Below are 12,364 nucleotides of genomic sequence, written 5' to 3'. Positions count from 1 at the left end.
TTAGGGATTACCATCTACTTTTTGCAACCCTTGTGAAGATATTGTAATGACCCTTAATGAAGGTGGCACAATGTTGTGAAAAGAGCGTAACATGTGGAGTCAGGAAACCTGGCAAATGACCAACCTTGCTATTACATTATGGGAGAAATGGCATGTCCAGAGTGGTCTGCAAACCATGTCATATGAAGAATTCAACCTTCTCTTTGCTTCAATTTCTAAATATTCTACATAAATATATAGCCACATCTCAACAAGTATAATAATGCAATATGACATGAATGTTAACAGTAAAAATGTAAGCAAAATATAATTTTTATAATTCTGTTTATTTTTAAATTTGTATGTTTTAATAATTACCTCATATTTTAGATACTTAAAACTAAAATGGCTAAGAATTTAAAAAATAATTTTATTAACTGAAAAAACTAGTTTGCTTCATGGCTATGTGTATTTGACTTGAAGCTGATATCTCAATATTCCGTTTTTTAAAATTCATAAATGTTTATAATATTGCTAACATATTTGTTAACATACCTTGGATTCACAGAACCGACGATCAATTCCATGCTGACATATTATTACTGATTTTGGTCTTTCCAGTTCATACTCCCGACATACCACATGAAAAACAAATGTCTGTCCCCACTCCAAAAGGCACGCCAGCTACAGATAATCAGTGACAAGTTGACAACACTGTTAGCATTCTAAACAAGTGTTTAGAGTTCAAAAGCTTCTGAAGAATGTTAACGTAGCTTGAAAGAACCCAAACACTGTCTTAAAACTTCTGCTAAATAAGCAACTTGTTAGCCAATGATTTTTTTCTACCTTTAATATCATTTATATGCTTATGTTACTTTTCCTTTATGAATGACAAAATGCATTGTCAAAATGAAAACTCATTTCAACTGAAAAATTTCACTTCAGCAACTTTTAACGCAAATCCTTTCATTCAAGGTTATATATCTTCCCTCTTATATAGCTAACTGAAATCTCCACATAGAAAAGCACCTAAAATTCTCCAATCATAAACCAAACTTTTATGTGAAAAAGTATCTAAATATCACATTGAGCTACAATTTTTTTAAGACCAGGTATTTTGAAGATTAAAGCACTTTTGTTTATGTAAATAGAAGCTTAAGTAAGCATATATCATAATTCTTCAAATCTTCAGTTTAAAAAAAAAAAAACCTTAATTGATTAGAGCTGTTAAAAACATTGAGGGATAGATACACATGACATTATCCCCCCAAATAAGTACATAATTTAAACTCTTGGAAAATATAAATTTTACTTTTAAAACATACAGAGAATGGAATAAACATAAAAGTACCTACAGATTCATGAACTGTGCAGCAAACAGTGATGCCAAGATTTTATGCAGAAGAAAGAGAAATGTTTTACCTTATAAAGGCAATTTATAAACATGTAAGATTCTAGCAGTCCTTAGAATAAAGGAATTGTACCCAGTCTTGCAGGGTCAGCATGGCTTTATTCCCTTCTTAAGGAACAAGCTGCTTTGGAAACTGAAAAATTTCAGTTTTTACTTGTATACTTAGGGATGGGAAATGGGAGATAATAAGGAGAGGACAGTTACAAGGCCAGTGAGCAATGACTATTGCTTTTCATCCATTTTTATACATTCCATTATGCATTTCTTTTCACATATTTTTTTAAATATCATTATACATTCTAATATTATATTGAGATGACGTTCAACTCCAAAATATCCCTTTTCAATTCTATTCATTTTCTCACCATTTCTAGAATATTAATTTTTGCTACCCTCTGATGATTTCTTCCAGGTATGAAGGGCATCTAGGTTCTTTATTACTTTCTTGTTGCTACTACCTACCTCTAAATTACATGTTTTATACCCATTCTATAACTTTTTATCAAAATTGAGTATGTAACATTCCTATCAAATTCCAGTCTTTTGAAATATCAAGATGAGCATTCATATTATAATAAATACATGACTCCGGTGAAATGTTACAATAATACGGCAATTCAAGTAAACTTCAGTGGCCAATTAGATACAAATATTATATTAAGGCTTTTGTGCCTTCTAAGGATTAAGTGAAAGGGGTGGTGGGGGAGAATTTATCCAAAAGGATCACATCTAGAATTCTAGACCAGACTTACTTACCAGTAAATTCACTTTTATTTTTTGAAACTATTATGCACATCACTAACAGCAGGTACAAATGATGTAATCTTGCTTTGGGACATAACAAGCAAAGAACCTTATTACCTAATCCGTAGCATCATAAGGGCTACTTTCAAATCCTACTTTAAACATATGTAAGAAAACAAAGTTCTTAGAAAATTACTCCATATAGTAGAAAAATAAGATTTTTCCAACAATGGAGGGCCAAGTAATATAATTTTAATAATATATTAATGACTTCTAGAAAAGTACTCATCCTGAATTTTTACCAAAGAAAGTCTCAAATTCTTTGAAATATTATATAGATCTACACACATTACACCCAACAAATTATATGTGGCTCAGAAAAGTGAAACTTGTCTCTGACTCACCTATAACTAAAATTCTGAATGGCAAGAATGACTCCCATCAGAATGCCATCAGTGGAAATGCAATGAACATTCAAACAGGCATACAAGTTATTCTTGAGAAGGTGGGTAGAGAAAGGAAAAAGAAAATAAGTCAGGAGATAGTACTCTGAAAACCATACCTGTGGTGCTGTGACCTTAGCTGTAAGACTTCCAGCCTGCACATCAATTAACCATGCGTATTCTAAGGAATCGCTTCCCAAAGGAAGACCTTCTGCTGAGAACATAGCGTGTGCTCTCAGCTGGAGACCTGACAAATTGATGTGACCTTCCCTGAGTACTTCATCCACAGGGGGTCGCTGCTGAAAACAATAATGATGAGACTGTAAAATGTATAAGAAAATCACATTATAATTTCTAGTTGTTTCCCCCCACACCCCCTGCAGAGATGAACAATAAAATCATGCCATCTATAAGGCTTCAGAATCCACAAGCTCCTAACACAACCTTGTACCCACAGAGGTATTCTGAGTTAAGCATCTTTAATGAACAATACCTATGAGAGCCCAATTATTATAAAAAGCAAGATAGCTGAGTCCTAAAAAGTAGACAGATCTCTGATTGGTAACTGCCTTTATGAATAACAAGAAACTACAGTAGTACTCTGACAGGGAATACAACAGACCAGTCTTTTGTAAGAAATCTAAGAATCATGAGATTAAAATATTTTTTAAAAGGAAGATAACACTGAAGAACACAGACCATTAAGACCAAACAATGAAGAATGGTGGGGAAAAGTAAACTTCCATACAGATTCTGAGGACTATGTAAATACAAGGAAAGTTTTACCTTACAGAGAATAATTTCATACTCACTACTAAAAAGCAGCATGTATTTCAAAGGGAACATTTCTGACATATTCAGAGAAATAAAGGATATGCCATAACACAGATTATTTCATGGAACACTAGTTCCACATATTATTAAGAATAAAGAATCAAATAAGTTTGGAAATGCCCTACTGATCAGTCACCAATTTCTGTTAAATCTACCTCCCAGTCTCTCACAAATGCATTGACTTTTTTTCATCTTCAGTGCCCTCATCCTGGTCCAAATAGTATCACCTCTTGCCAGGACCTTTCCAAGGCATTAACTTTTTATATCTCTGCTCCATACTCTATGAGTAATCACAGAGATCTTCTAAACATACAAATCTGATCCTGTTCTTGCCTCCAGACCATTAAATGCTACCAGAGCACTGCCTACCTCACCTTGTGGCACTTTTTATACTTGAAATTATTTATCTTAATTTTAATGTTCTCAATATTTATCTTCTCCCCCAGGTTCATTAATAACCATTTCTGCCTTATGTACCAAGTATCACTGCACCTAACAGTGACCACAAAAAGTAGATGCTGCTGAGTAGACAGATTTCTTCACAGCAAGTGTTCACAGAACCTTCAACATACCAGTATACATTGAGGCAGTTCACAGATTATTTCCCAACCTAGTTTTATTACAGTAGTCCTCTTCATGTATGTCTAGGCTATCTCACAGGGTTAGTGTTCTTTGCTTTCAATATATGTTGGGAAACAGTCTTAAAAAAATTTTTTTTAAGGATAAGGGCTAACTCTAATTCATAAGAAACTTTTTTTAAAAAAATTCAAATTGTGACTACAATTATCACTCTAGAAGCTCTTCTGATCCAATTTTTCATTTTATTTTCATCCAAGCTGTGTGACTTTATATAAAATCACCTGACTTCTCCAGGCATTAATTTCCTTACCTTTTTTACTGAGGGAACTGGGGAGAGTGGTCAAGAAAGTTATCTTCTGACACTGAGACTCAATAATTCTCAGTATAAGATTTTTATGAGATTTTTTAATCTCAAAATTACATGTGGATCTTGGGCTTTCCTAAGGTATAGCTTACATGATAAACCAATAAATATTATATTCTAAATTTTATTGCAGTTTGCATCATTTGTGGGTTGAATGGCATCCCTCAAAAATGTATGTTCAAGTCTGAAGCCCTGGAACCTGTGAATATGATCTTTTTTGAAAACAGGATTTTTGTGGATATAATTAGGTTATGATAAGGTTACAATGATGGTGGGCCCTAATCCAATATGACTGGTATCCCTATAAGAGGAGAGAAAGTAGGACACACAGGCACAGAGAAAGAGTGGCAGCCAGTCGAGATGGAGGCAGAAATTTGAGTGAATACCAGGGATTGCTAGCAACCACCAGAGTCTAAGAAGAGGCAAGGAAGGATCTTCCCCTACAGCTCAGACAGAATGTGACCCCGCCAACACCTTGATTTAGGACTTTGAACCTCCAGAACTGTGAGAGAATAAATTTCTGTTCTTTTATGTCACCTAGTATAGGATACTTTGTTATGGCATCCCTATGAAACTAATACATAAGATGACCACAAAGTAAAAAGTGCATAGTTTCATAATGGGACACAGTAGTCCATCAGTCACCTTAGATCCTTCATCTTGAAGCCTTGAGTTAAGAGACTGATGCTACCCAGGATAAACTACAAGTGGGTAACCCAGATTTGAGCCTTGGGAGTAGACACAGTGTGAACCTTCTCACTGTGAAAGAACATTAGATAATATAACAACAGATGAAGAAAAAAATTCTTAGGAATAGTCGTGTCAACACTATAGAATGTAAACAAGGTAAGTAGACAAGCAAATTCCAAGAGGATATATATGGTATCTTTGTCTTTGGGGTAAGTTGTCAACAATCGGGGAAATGAATTATCACTAGTACTTCTACTTTGACCTTGATATCTCTACTCCACGAACTCCTTCTCTAATCCCCAAATAAGTCATACTTTATAATTCAGTCTCTCTACAAGTTTGCCATACCTCTATAATAAGAATTAATGTGAACATTCATAATCAGCTCAATAAAATGTTTTCTATGTCTGGAAAAGCCTTTTAAAAGTGCAGTGATTAAAAGCTGAAGTGTTACCAGGTACTCATAAAAAACCAGGGATAGTCATCTAAGATTCTCAGAGCTCATCCATAGAAGACTTTCCCTTTTCCTTTTATTAATTTCCTTAATAGACCGAAAAAGGGAGATGGGCTTCCTCTCCACATACCTGCCTCCCAGAATAAAAAACAACCAATTCTAATGACCTACTAATTATAGAGAGGAGGACAAGTTTTTTTTTTTTTTTTTTTAAGGTTAATATGGCAAGTTAAAATAATGTGTTATGTGAGATCTTTGTGATGACAGAATAGTTCTGTATCTTCATTTTGGTGGTTACATGAATCTACACATGATAAGAAGACCTAGAACTACGCACACACATTGTATCAACGTCAGTTTCCTTGTTTTGATACTATAATTATGTAAAATAACTTTACCATGGAAAAAAACTGGGTAAAGAGTACACACAGGATCACTCTGATCTTTGTAACTTCCTGTGAAACTATAATTATTTCAAAATAAAAGTTTAAAACCTGAAACGCACATTCTGTGGCAAAACAAAAACAATGCCTAGCACATATTAAGTTTTAGCTAATATGATCTCATATATATCAAATATATGTATGAAAAATTAAATTCCATGAAGAAAAATATAGTCGTGACAGAAAAAGAATGAAAAAGAGATATGCTATTTTAAATAAAATGATCAGTTACTACATATAATCATAATAAATGGTCATTCATTGATGATTTCTGGGTGTCAGATTCATCTTCCCATTTATAATTTTACTTTGTCTTGTATTAAGTTCCATTTATATTTCTAAATCACACAACTTGATTAAAAGTAAGACAGGGGCATATAAAGTGGTGGTAGGTGCCACGGAAAGCCATTTGGCATGAAAAAAAATAAAATTATATTCTACCCAGAAATGTAATACATTCTCAAATTCTCACTTGATGAATATCATTGGTTCTCTTTTAAAAGAGCCCAGAGGTATCTTGAAGGAATTAACAAAGTATCTTACATTAGATGAATAAGAATAAATCATTGATCATGTAGATACACACGTTTTAAAATATTATGGTACTGGTTAATATTAACATTTATGCTGTGATACTCAATAGAACCTACCAACATTTTATATAGTTAACTTTTCCCTTCCATAAATATTTGAGAAAGTATTTATTTCCATTTCTATTATAATAGCAAAGGTATAAAATATAATTGGGATCACAGAAATAGGGAGCAGCAAAAGAAAATTGAGATTCTTGAAACAACTCTCATACACATAAACATACATACAAAAACTTCTTAATACAGTTAACTTAAAAGTCTCCAACTTAAAGAGCTACAAAGTCCATGCACAGAAGCTAATACATTGTTTTAACCCAATAAATATTAATAATAAATCTCTATGTCTCCACCACATTTCATTTTCACCTTACCTGATAGTTATCACTGACAAACACATTCAGGGGTGACAGGATAAGTTGCAGCATGGTCTCCCTAAATCCTTTTTTCATTTCAAAACATAGTCTTTCCAAGAAAGCTGTAGGGCATTCGGGACCATCAGTAGTTCCATGCTACAGTCAAACGAAATAGCATAGTTGAAATGCAGAAAAGGCAAAAAGTAAGGAAGTACAGGAAAATAAAAATCACATCTGTCACGATTAAGAGAATTTGTTTTTCAAAACAGAGAAACTATGATTACTGACAAAAATAACTATTCTGTACCTCAGTAGGATCGTTAGCTGCACTAAGCAACAGAGGGCCACCGGCCCCACCACCCCACTGCGACACGGACACACACCTCATCTGGCCCTGCTCCAAAGTCCCTGGGTTCTTGGGGCAATTTAATATCATTCCATGTCAGCCAGAACAGGTCCACGGGTTGTCCTTAGAGTGACCCAGGATACTGTGCTAGATCCAAACTACATAATTCAACCCCCAGGGTCAAGCCAGAAACTCCATTTTATAACAGGTCCACCATAAGGCCCCAGACTGGTCTGGGGTCTAGAGATAAAAGCTAAGAAAATGTAAAGTCCTTTAATACCCATCAGGTTAATTATAAACCCAACAACTCAAGGTATGACACAATGTCCTGACGTTACACAAATAGCAAAGAAGGAGCTAAAGTTAAATTAGAAGAAAAATAGAAAATAAAAATTACCAATGATCAAGTAATCATATTATGAAGAAAATACATGAGTTTTATAACAGTAAAAGAATAAATTTAGAAGTTTTAAATCTGATTTTCTTTTTCTAAGTGTGTGCTGAATGCTTCATGTCTATACACAGGTGGATGTTATAATATATTCCAGACTACTTTGATGTGTAAACACTTACAACAGGAAGACGCCCATGAACTTTGTACAAATTAACAAGTACAGTAATATCCCAAGGACGCAAGGCAAGTGGATGAATTGACTTGGCTGAACCTTCATTTTCCTTTTTGTCATTTTCCATTCCAACAGCAGTCCACCCAGAGCTGGATGATGTTGACAGTGACAAAACAGGACTTGAGATAACCTCTTCAAAATCCATATACATGTCATCTTCCCCAAAGTAGTTTTCCTATAAATATTAAGAAAACACAAATTGCTGTCAAAAGAGGTAAATAAATATATTTTCACCTATGAGCCTAAATTTGTAAATTATGCATTTCCTTAACCTATTATATTTAATAAAAATGCATCAGGCCTATTGTCTTAAAATACAAAAGAAAACATATGCTAAGACTTACACACAGCTGCTTGGCAAATAATACTCAGTAGTAAAAAAGTTACAGAAGCCTATTTTATAGAAAAACTTCATGACATGGCCCCAATTACAGCAAAACCTTGTAAGTTAGGTCCTCAGAGACCTCTGAAGGTTTGCATGGTTAAAAAGTTTTCAATCACTGCTACTCAGAGTTCGCAGGCAATACCGAGGACATCCTTTGGGGGAAGCAATTCACTGAAAATCAGTCTGGCTAAATTCAATTAGGTAACTAGTACAATTCACAAATTCCTGTTGGAATATTTATCGGGCATGTTTTAACAGCTTTAATAAAAATATCCAATCTTGGTTATTGATGAGATAAAGGCATGTGTTACCAACAATTATCAAAAATTCCTTTCACATAGTTCAATCCTGGTTTTTTATGCAGAAGTGTTTCAACTATTGTTTTCTTTTGCATGAAAATATAAATTTAGCTTGAATTTAAATTATTTCTTCCCATTGATTCTAAATTTAAATTTTGGCCATTTGATCTATCAGTAGTAAATAAAAGTTGTTAAATATTCCTGCTAACATTGTCAGCATATCTGTTAAATATCAGAACCAAGACAGTATTTTGGTAAAGTCTGCACTTTGGTTACCGACAAAGTTATTTTCTGACTAGAGTTATGGACATCAGTACATAATATCTTTTCATAGGAAATAATGTTGAAGGGCTTAAAGTCATACAGTTAATTGGTAGGGGGATTAATATTTAAATCCCAAACCTACAGGCTCACAAAACCAGTGCTTTTTCCTCTATTCCCTATTGCTGTCCACCTCCTAATTACAGATGCCACTCGAAACCTGCTTGAAATCTTAATAACTGTCTTTATAATACAATTCTGAAGCATGGACAAATTTATGCACAAATGTAACAGAAAACACTGGGTTATATTTTAAATTCCAACATTGAATTTTTAAAAAATAACATAAATGTCCGACTGAGTTCCATCAACGTTAAAAACTTGAAGAGATAAAACAAAAAGCTGGTTCGACAAGATTAAAAAAAAGATGGACCATCCATGAGATTAACCAAGAAAAGAAGAGAGAAGATCCAAATAAGATCAATTAGAAACAAAACTGGAGATATTATAACCGATAGCACAGAAATACAAAAGATCATTCAAGGCTACTATGAACACCTTTAAGTGAACAACAAACTGGAAAATCCAGAGGAGATGGATAAATTCCTAGAAATATGCAAACCTCCTAGATTAAACCAGGAAGAAACAGAAACTCTGAAGAGATGAATAACAAACAGTGAGAGAGAAAAAGTAATTTTTAAAAATTGCCAACAAAAAAAAGCCCAGGACCAGATGGATTCACAGCTGAATTCCATTAGACATTTAAAAAAGTATTGGTACCAATCCTGCCGAAACTATTCCAAAAGATAAACAGGGAGTCCTCCCTAAATCATTCTTTGAAGGCAGTATCACCCTAATACCAAAACCAGAAAAAGACATTTAAAAAAGAAAACTAAAGATCAATATCCCTGATGAACAAAGATGCAAAAATCTTCAACAAAATACTAGCTAACTGACTCTAAGAGCATATCAAAAAGATAACTCACCATGATCCAGTGGGTTTCACACCAGGGATGTAGGGATGAGTCAATAAATGTGATATATCACATAAACAAAATTAGAAACAAAAACCTATTCAACAAATTGGGTAGAATCAATATTGTGAAAATGACCATACTGCCAAAAGCAATCTATGAATTAATTGCAATTCCCATTAAAATACTACCGTAATTCTTCATTCAACCAGAAAAAAAAAAATCCTAAAATTCATATGGAACCAAAAAAGAGCCTGCATAGCGAAAGTAAGACTAAGCAAAAAGAACAAATCTGGAGGCATTACATTACCCGACTTCAAACTATATACTACAAGGCTATCGTTACCAAAACACCAAGGTACTGTTATAAAAACAGGCATGCAGACCAATGGAACAGAATAGAAAACCCAAAATAAAGCCAAAATAGAGCCGAATACTTGCAGCCAACTGACCATCGACAAAGCATACAAAAACATAAAGTGCGAAAAATGGGTTTCATACCAGGGATGCAGGGATGGTTTATACACAAATCAATAAATGTGATACATCACATAAACAAAATAAGAAACAAAAACCTATTCAGCAAATTGTGCCGGGATAACTGGCAAGCCACAAGTAGAAGAATGAAACTGTATCCTCATCTGTCACCTTATAGAAAAATCAACTCAAGATAGATCAAAGACTTAAATCTAAGACACGAAACCATAAAAATTCTAAGATAACATCAGAAAGACTCTTCTAGACATTGGCTTAGGCAAAGAATTATTCACCAAGAACCCAAAAGCAAATGCAACGAAAACAAAAATAAATAAATGGGACCTAATTAAACTAAAAAACTTCTGCACAGCAAAAGAAATAATCAGCAGAATAAACAGACAACCCACAGAGTGGGAGAAAATCTTCACAAACTATGCATCTGACAAAGCACTAATATACAGAATCTACAGGGAACTCAAACAAATAAGCAAGGAAAAAACAAATAATCCCATCAAAAAGTGGGCAAAGGACATGAATAGACATTACTCAAAAGAAGATACACAAATGGCCAACAAACATATGAAAAATGTTCAACATCACTAATGATTAGGGAAATGCAATCAAAACCACAATGTGATACCACCTTACTCCTGCAAGAATGGCCATAATTTAAAAATCAAAAATAATAGATGTTGGTGTGGATGTGGTGAAAAGGGAACACTTTTACACTGCTGGTGGGAATGTAAACTAGTACAACCACTATGGAAAACAGAATGGAGATTCCCACTAAATGCAGAACTACCATTCGATCCAGCAATTCCACTACTGGGTATTTACCAAAATAAAAGAAGTCATTATATGAAAAAGACACTTGAACATGCATGTTCATAGAAGCACAGTTCACAATTGAAAAATATGGAACCAACCTTAATGCCCAACAACCAATGAATGGATAAAGAAAATGTGGTAGATAGATAGATAGATCGATAGATAGATAGATAGATAGATAGATAGATAGATAGATAGACAGACAGACAGATAAAAATAAGATAGATACACACACACACACACACATATATATACCATGGAATACTACTCAGCCATAAAAAGGAATGAAATAATGGCATTCACAGCAACCTCGATGGAATTGGAGACCATTATTCTAAGTGAAGAAACTCATTAATGGAAAACCAAATATATGTTTGCACTCATAAGTGGGGGATAAGCTATGAGGTCACAAAGGCATAAGAATGATGTAACAGACTTTGGAGACTCGAGAGGAAGGATGGGACGGGGGGTGAGGGATAAAAGGCTACACACTGAGTATAGTGTACACTGCTCAGGTGACGGGTGCACCAAAATCTCAGAAATCACCACTAAAGAACTTATCCATGTAACCAAAAACTACCTGTTCCCCAAAACTATTGAAATAAAGTAAACAAACAAACAAAACTTAAAGATGTTCAGAGCAGCAGTTCTCCCCTCCAGATGCCATTACGAAATACACATTCCATCCCAGTCCTGATGACTGTTCACAAAGTTTGCAGTAGGCAGAGTCCAGAGTCAAGTGTAAAGTGGAAAAACTCCTTTGATACTTCCCTCTGTAAATGGCCCCCAGAAAATCACCTCTGTCCCACCTCTGTCCCCAAACAGCTGATCTAAGAATTCAACTACTATTAGGTCTCAGCATACTAACATGTACCCACAAAACAAAACAGTTACCAGCACTCATTTTAACTCATTTTTAATGATCCTAGGCAACAGATCTCTTATTTTTTAAAAATTCCCTTGTAGTCTGTTATCATCGTAAATCTTAAAAAAGTTTCAATTCACATCCCTTGTAAGCTGGATTCCTAGGTATTTTATTCTCTTTGAAGCAATTGTGAATGGGAGTTCACTCATGATTTGGCTCTCTGTTTGTCTGTTATTGGTGTATAAGAATGCTGGTGATTTTTGTACATTGATTTTGTATCCTGAGACTTTGCTGAAGTTGCTAATCAGCTTAAGGAGATTTTGGGCTGAGACGATGGGGTTTTCTAGATATACAATCATGTCATCTGCATAACAGGGACAATTTGACTTCCTCTTTTCCTAATTGAATACCCTTTA

At 34.2% G+C, this 12,364-nt stretch overlaps 1 protein-coding gene across 1 annotated transcript in view; it reads right to left on the bottom strand.

The window, feature by feature from the left end:
* Nucleotides 1-12,364, bottom strand: part of BLTP1 (bridge-like lipid transfer protein family member 1) — a 208,736-nt gene that overhangs the window by 130,474 nt on the left and 65,898 nt on the right. The window contains exons 21-24 of the mRNA XM_058437034.1: nucleotides 7,807-8,034; nucleotides 6,906-7,043; nucleotides 2,697-2,876; nucleotides 535-663 (exon numbers count right to left, since the gene is read on the bottom strand). Of these exons, the coding sequence (XP_058293017.1) occupies nucleotides 535-663; nucleotides 2,697-2,876; nucleotides 6,906-7,043; nucleotides 7,807-8,034 (675 nt within the window). The remainder of the gene's footprint in view (nucleotides 1-534; nucleotides 664-2,696; nucleotides 2,877-6,905; nucleotides 7,044-7,806; nucleotides 8,035-12,364) is intronic.

Source organism: Hylobates moloch, unplaced genomic scaffold (assembly GCF_009828535.3).
Source record: "Hylobates moloch isolate HMO894 unplaced genomic scaffold, HMol_V3 SCAFFOLD_3, whole genome shotgun sequence".
Classification (NCBI taxonomy): domain Eukaryota; kingdom Metazoa; phylum Chordata; class Mammalia; order Primates; family Hylobatidae; genus Hylobates; species Hylobates moloch.
The sequence above is the reverse complement of the archived record's forward strand: the minus strand, read 5'-3'. Positions and strand labels throughout refer to the sequence as shown.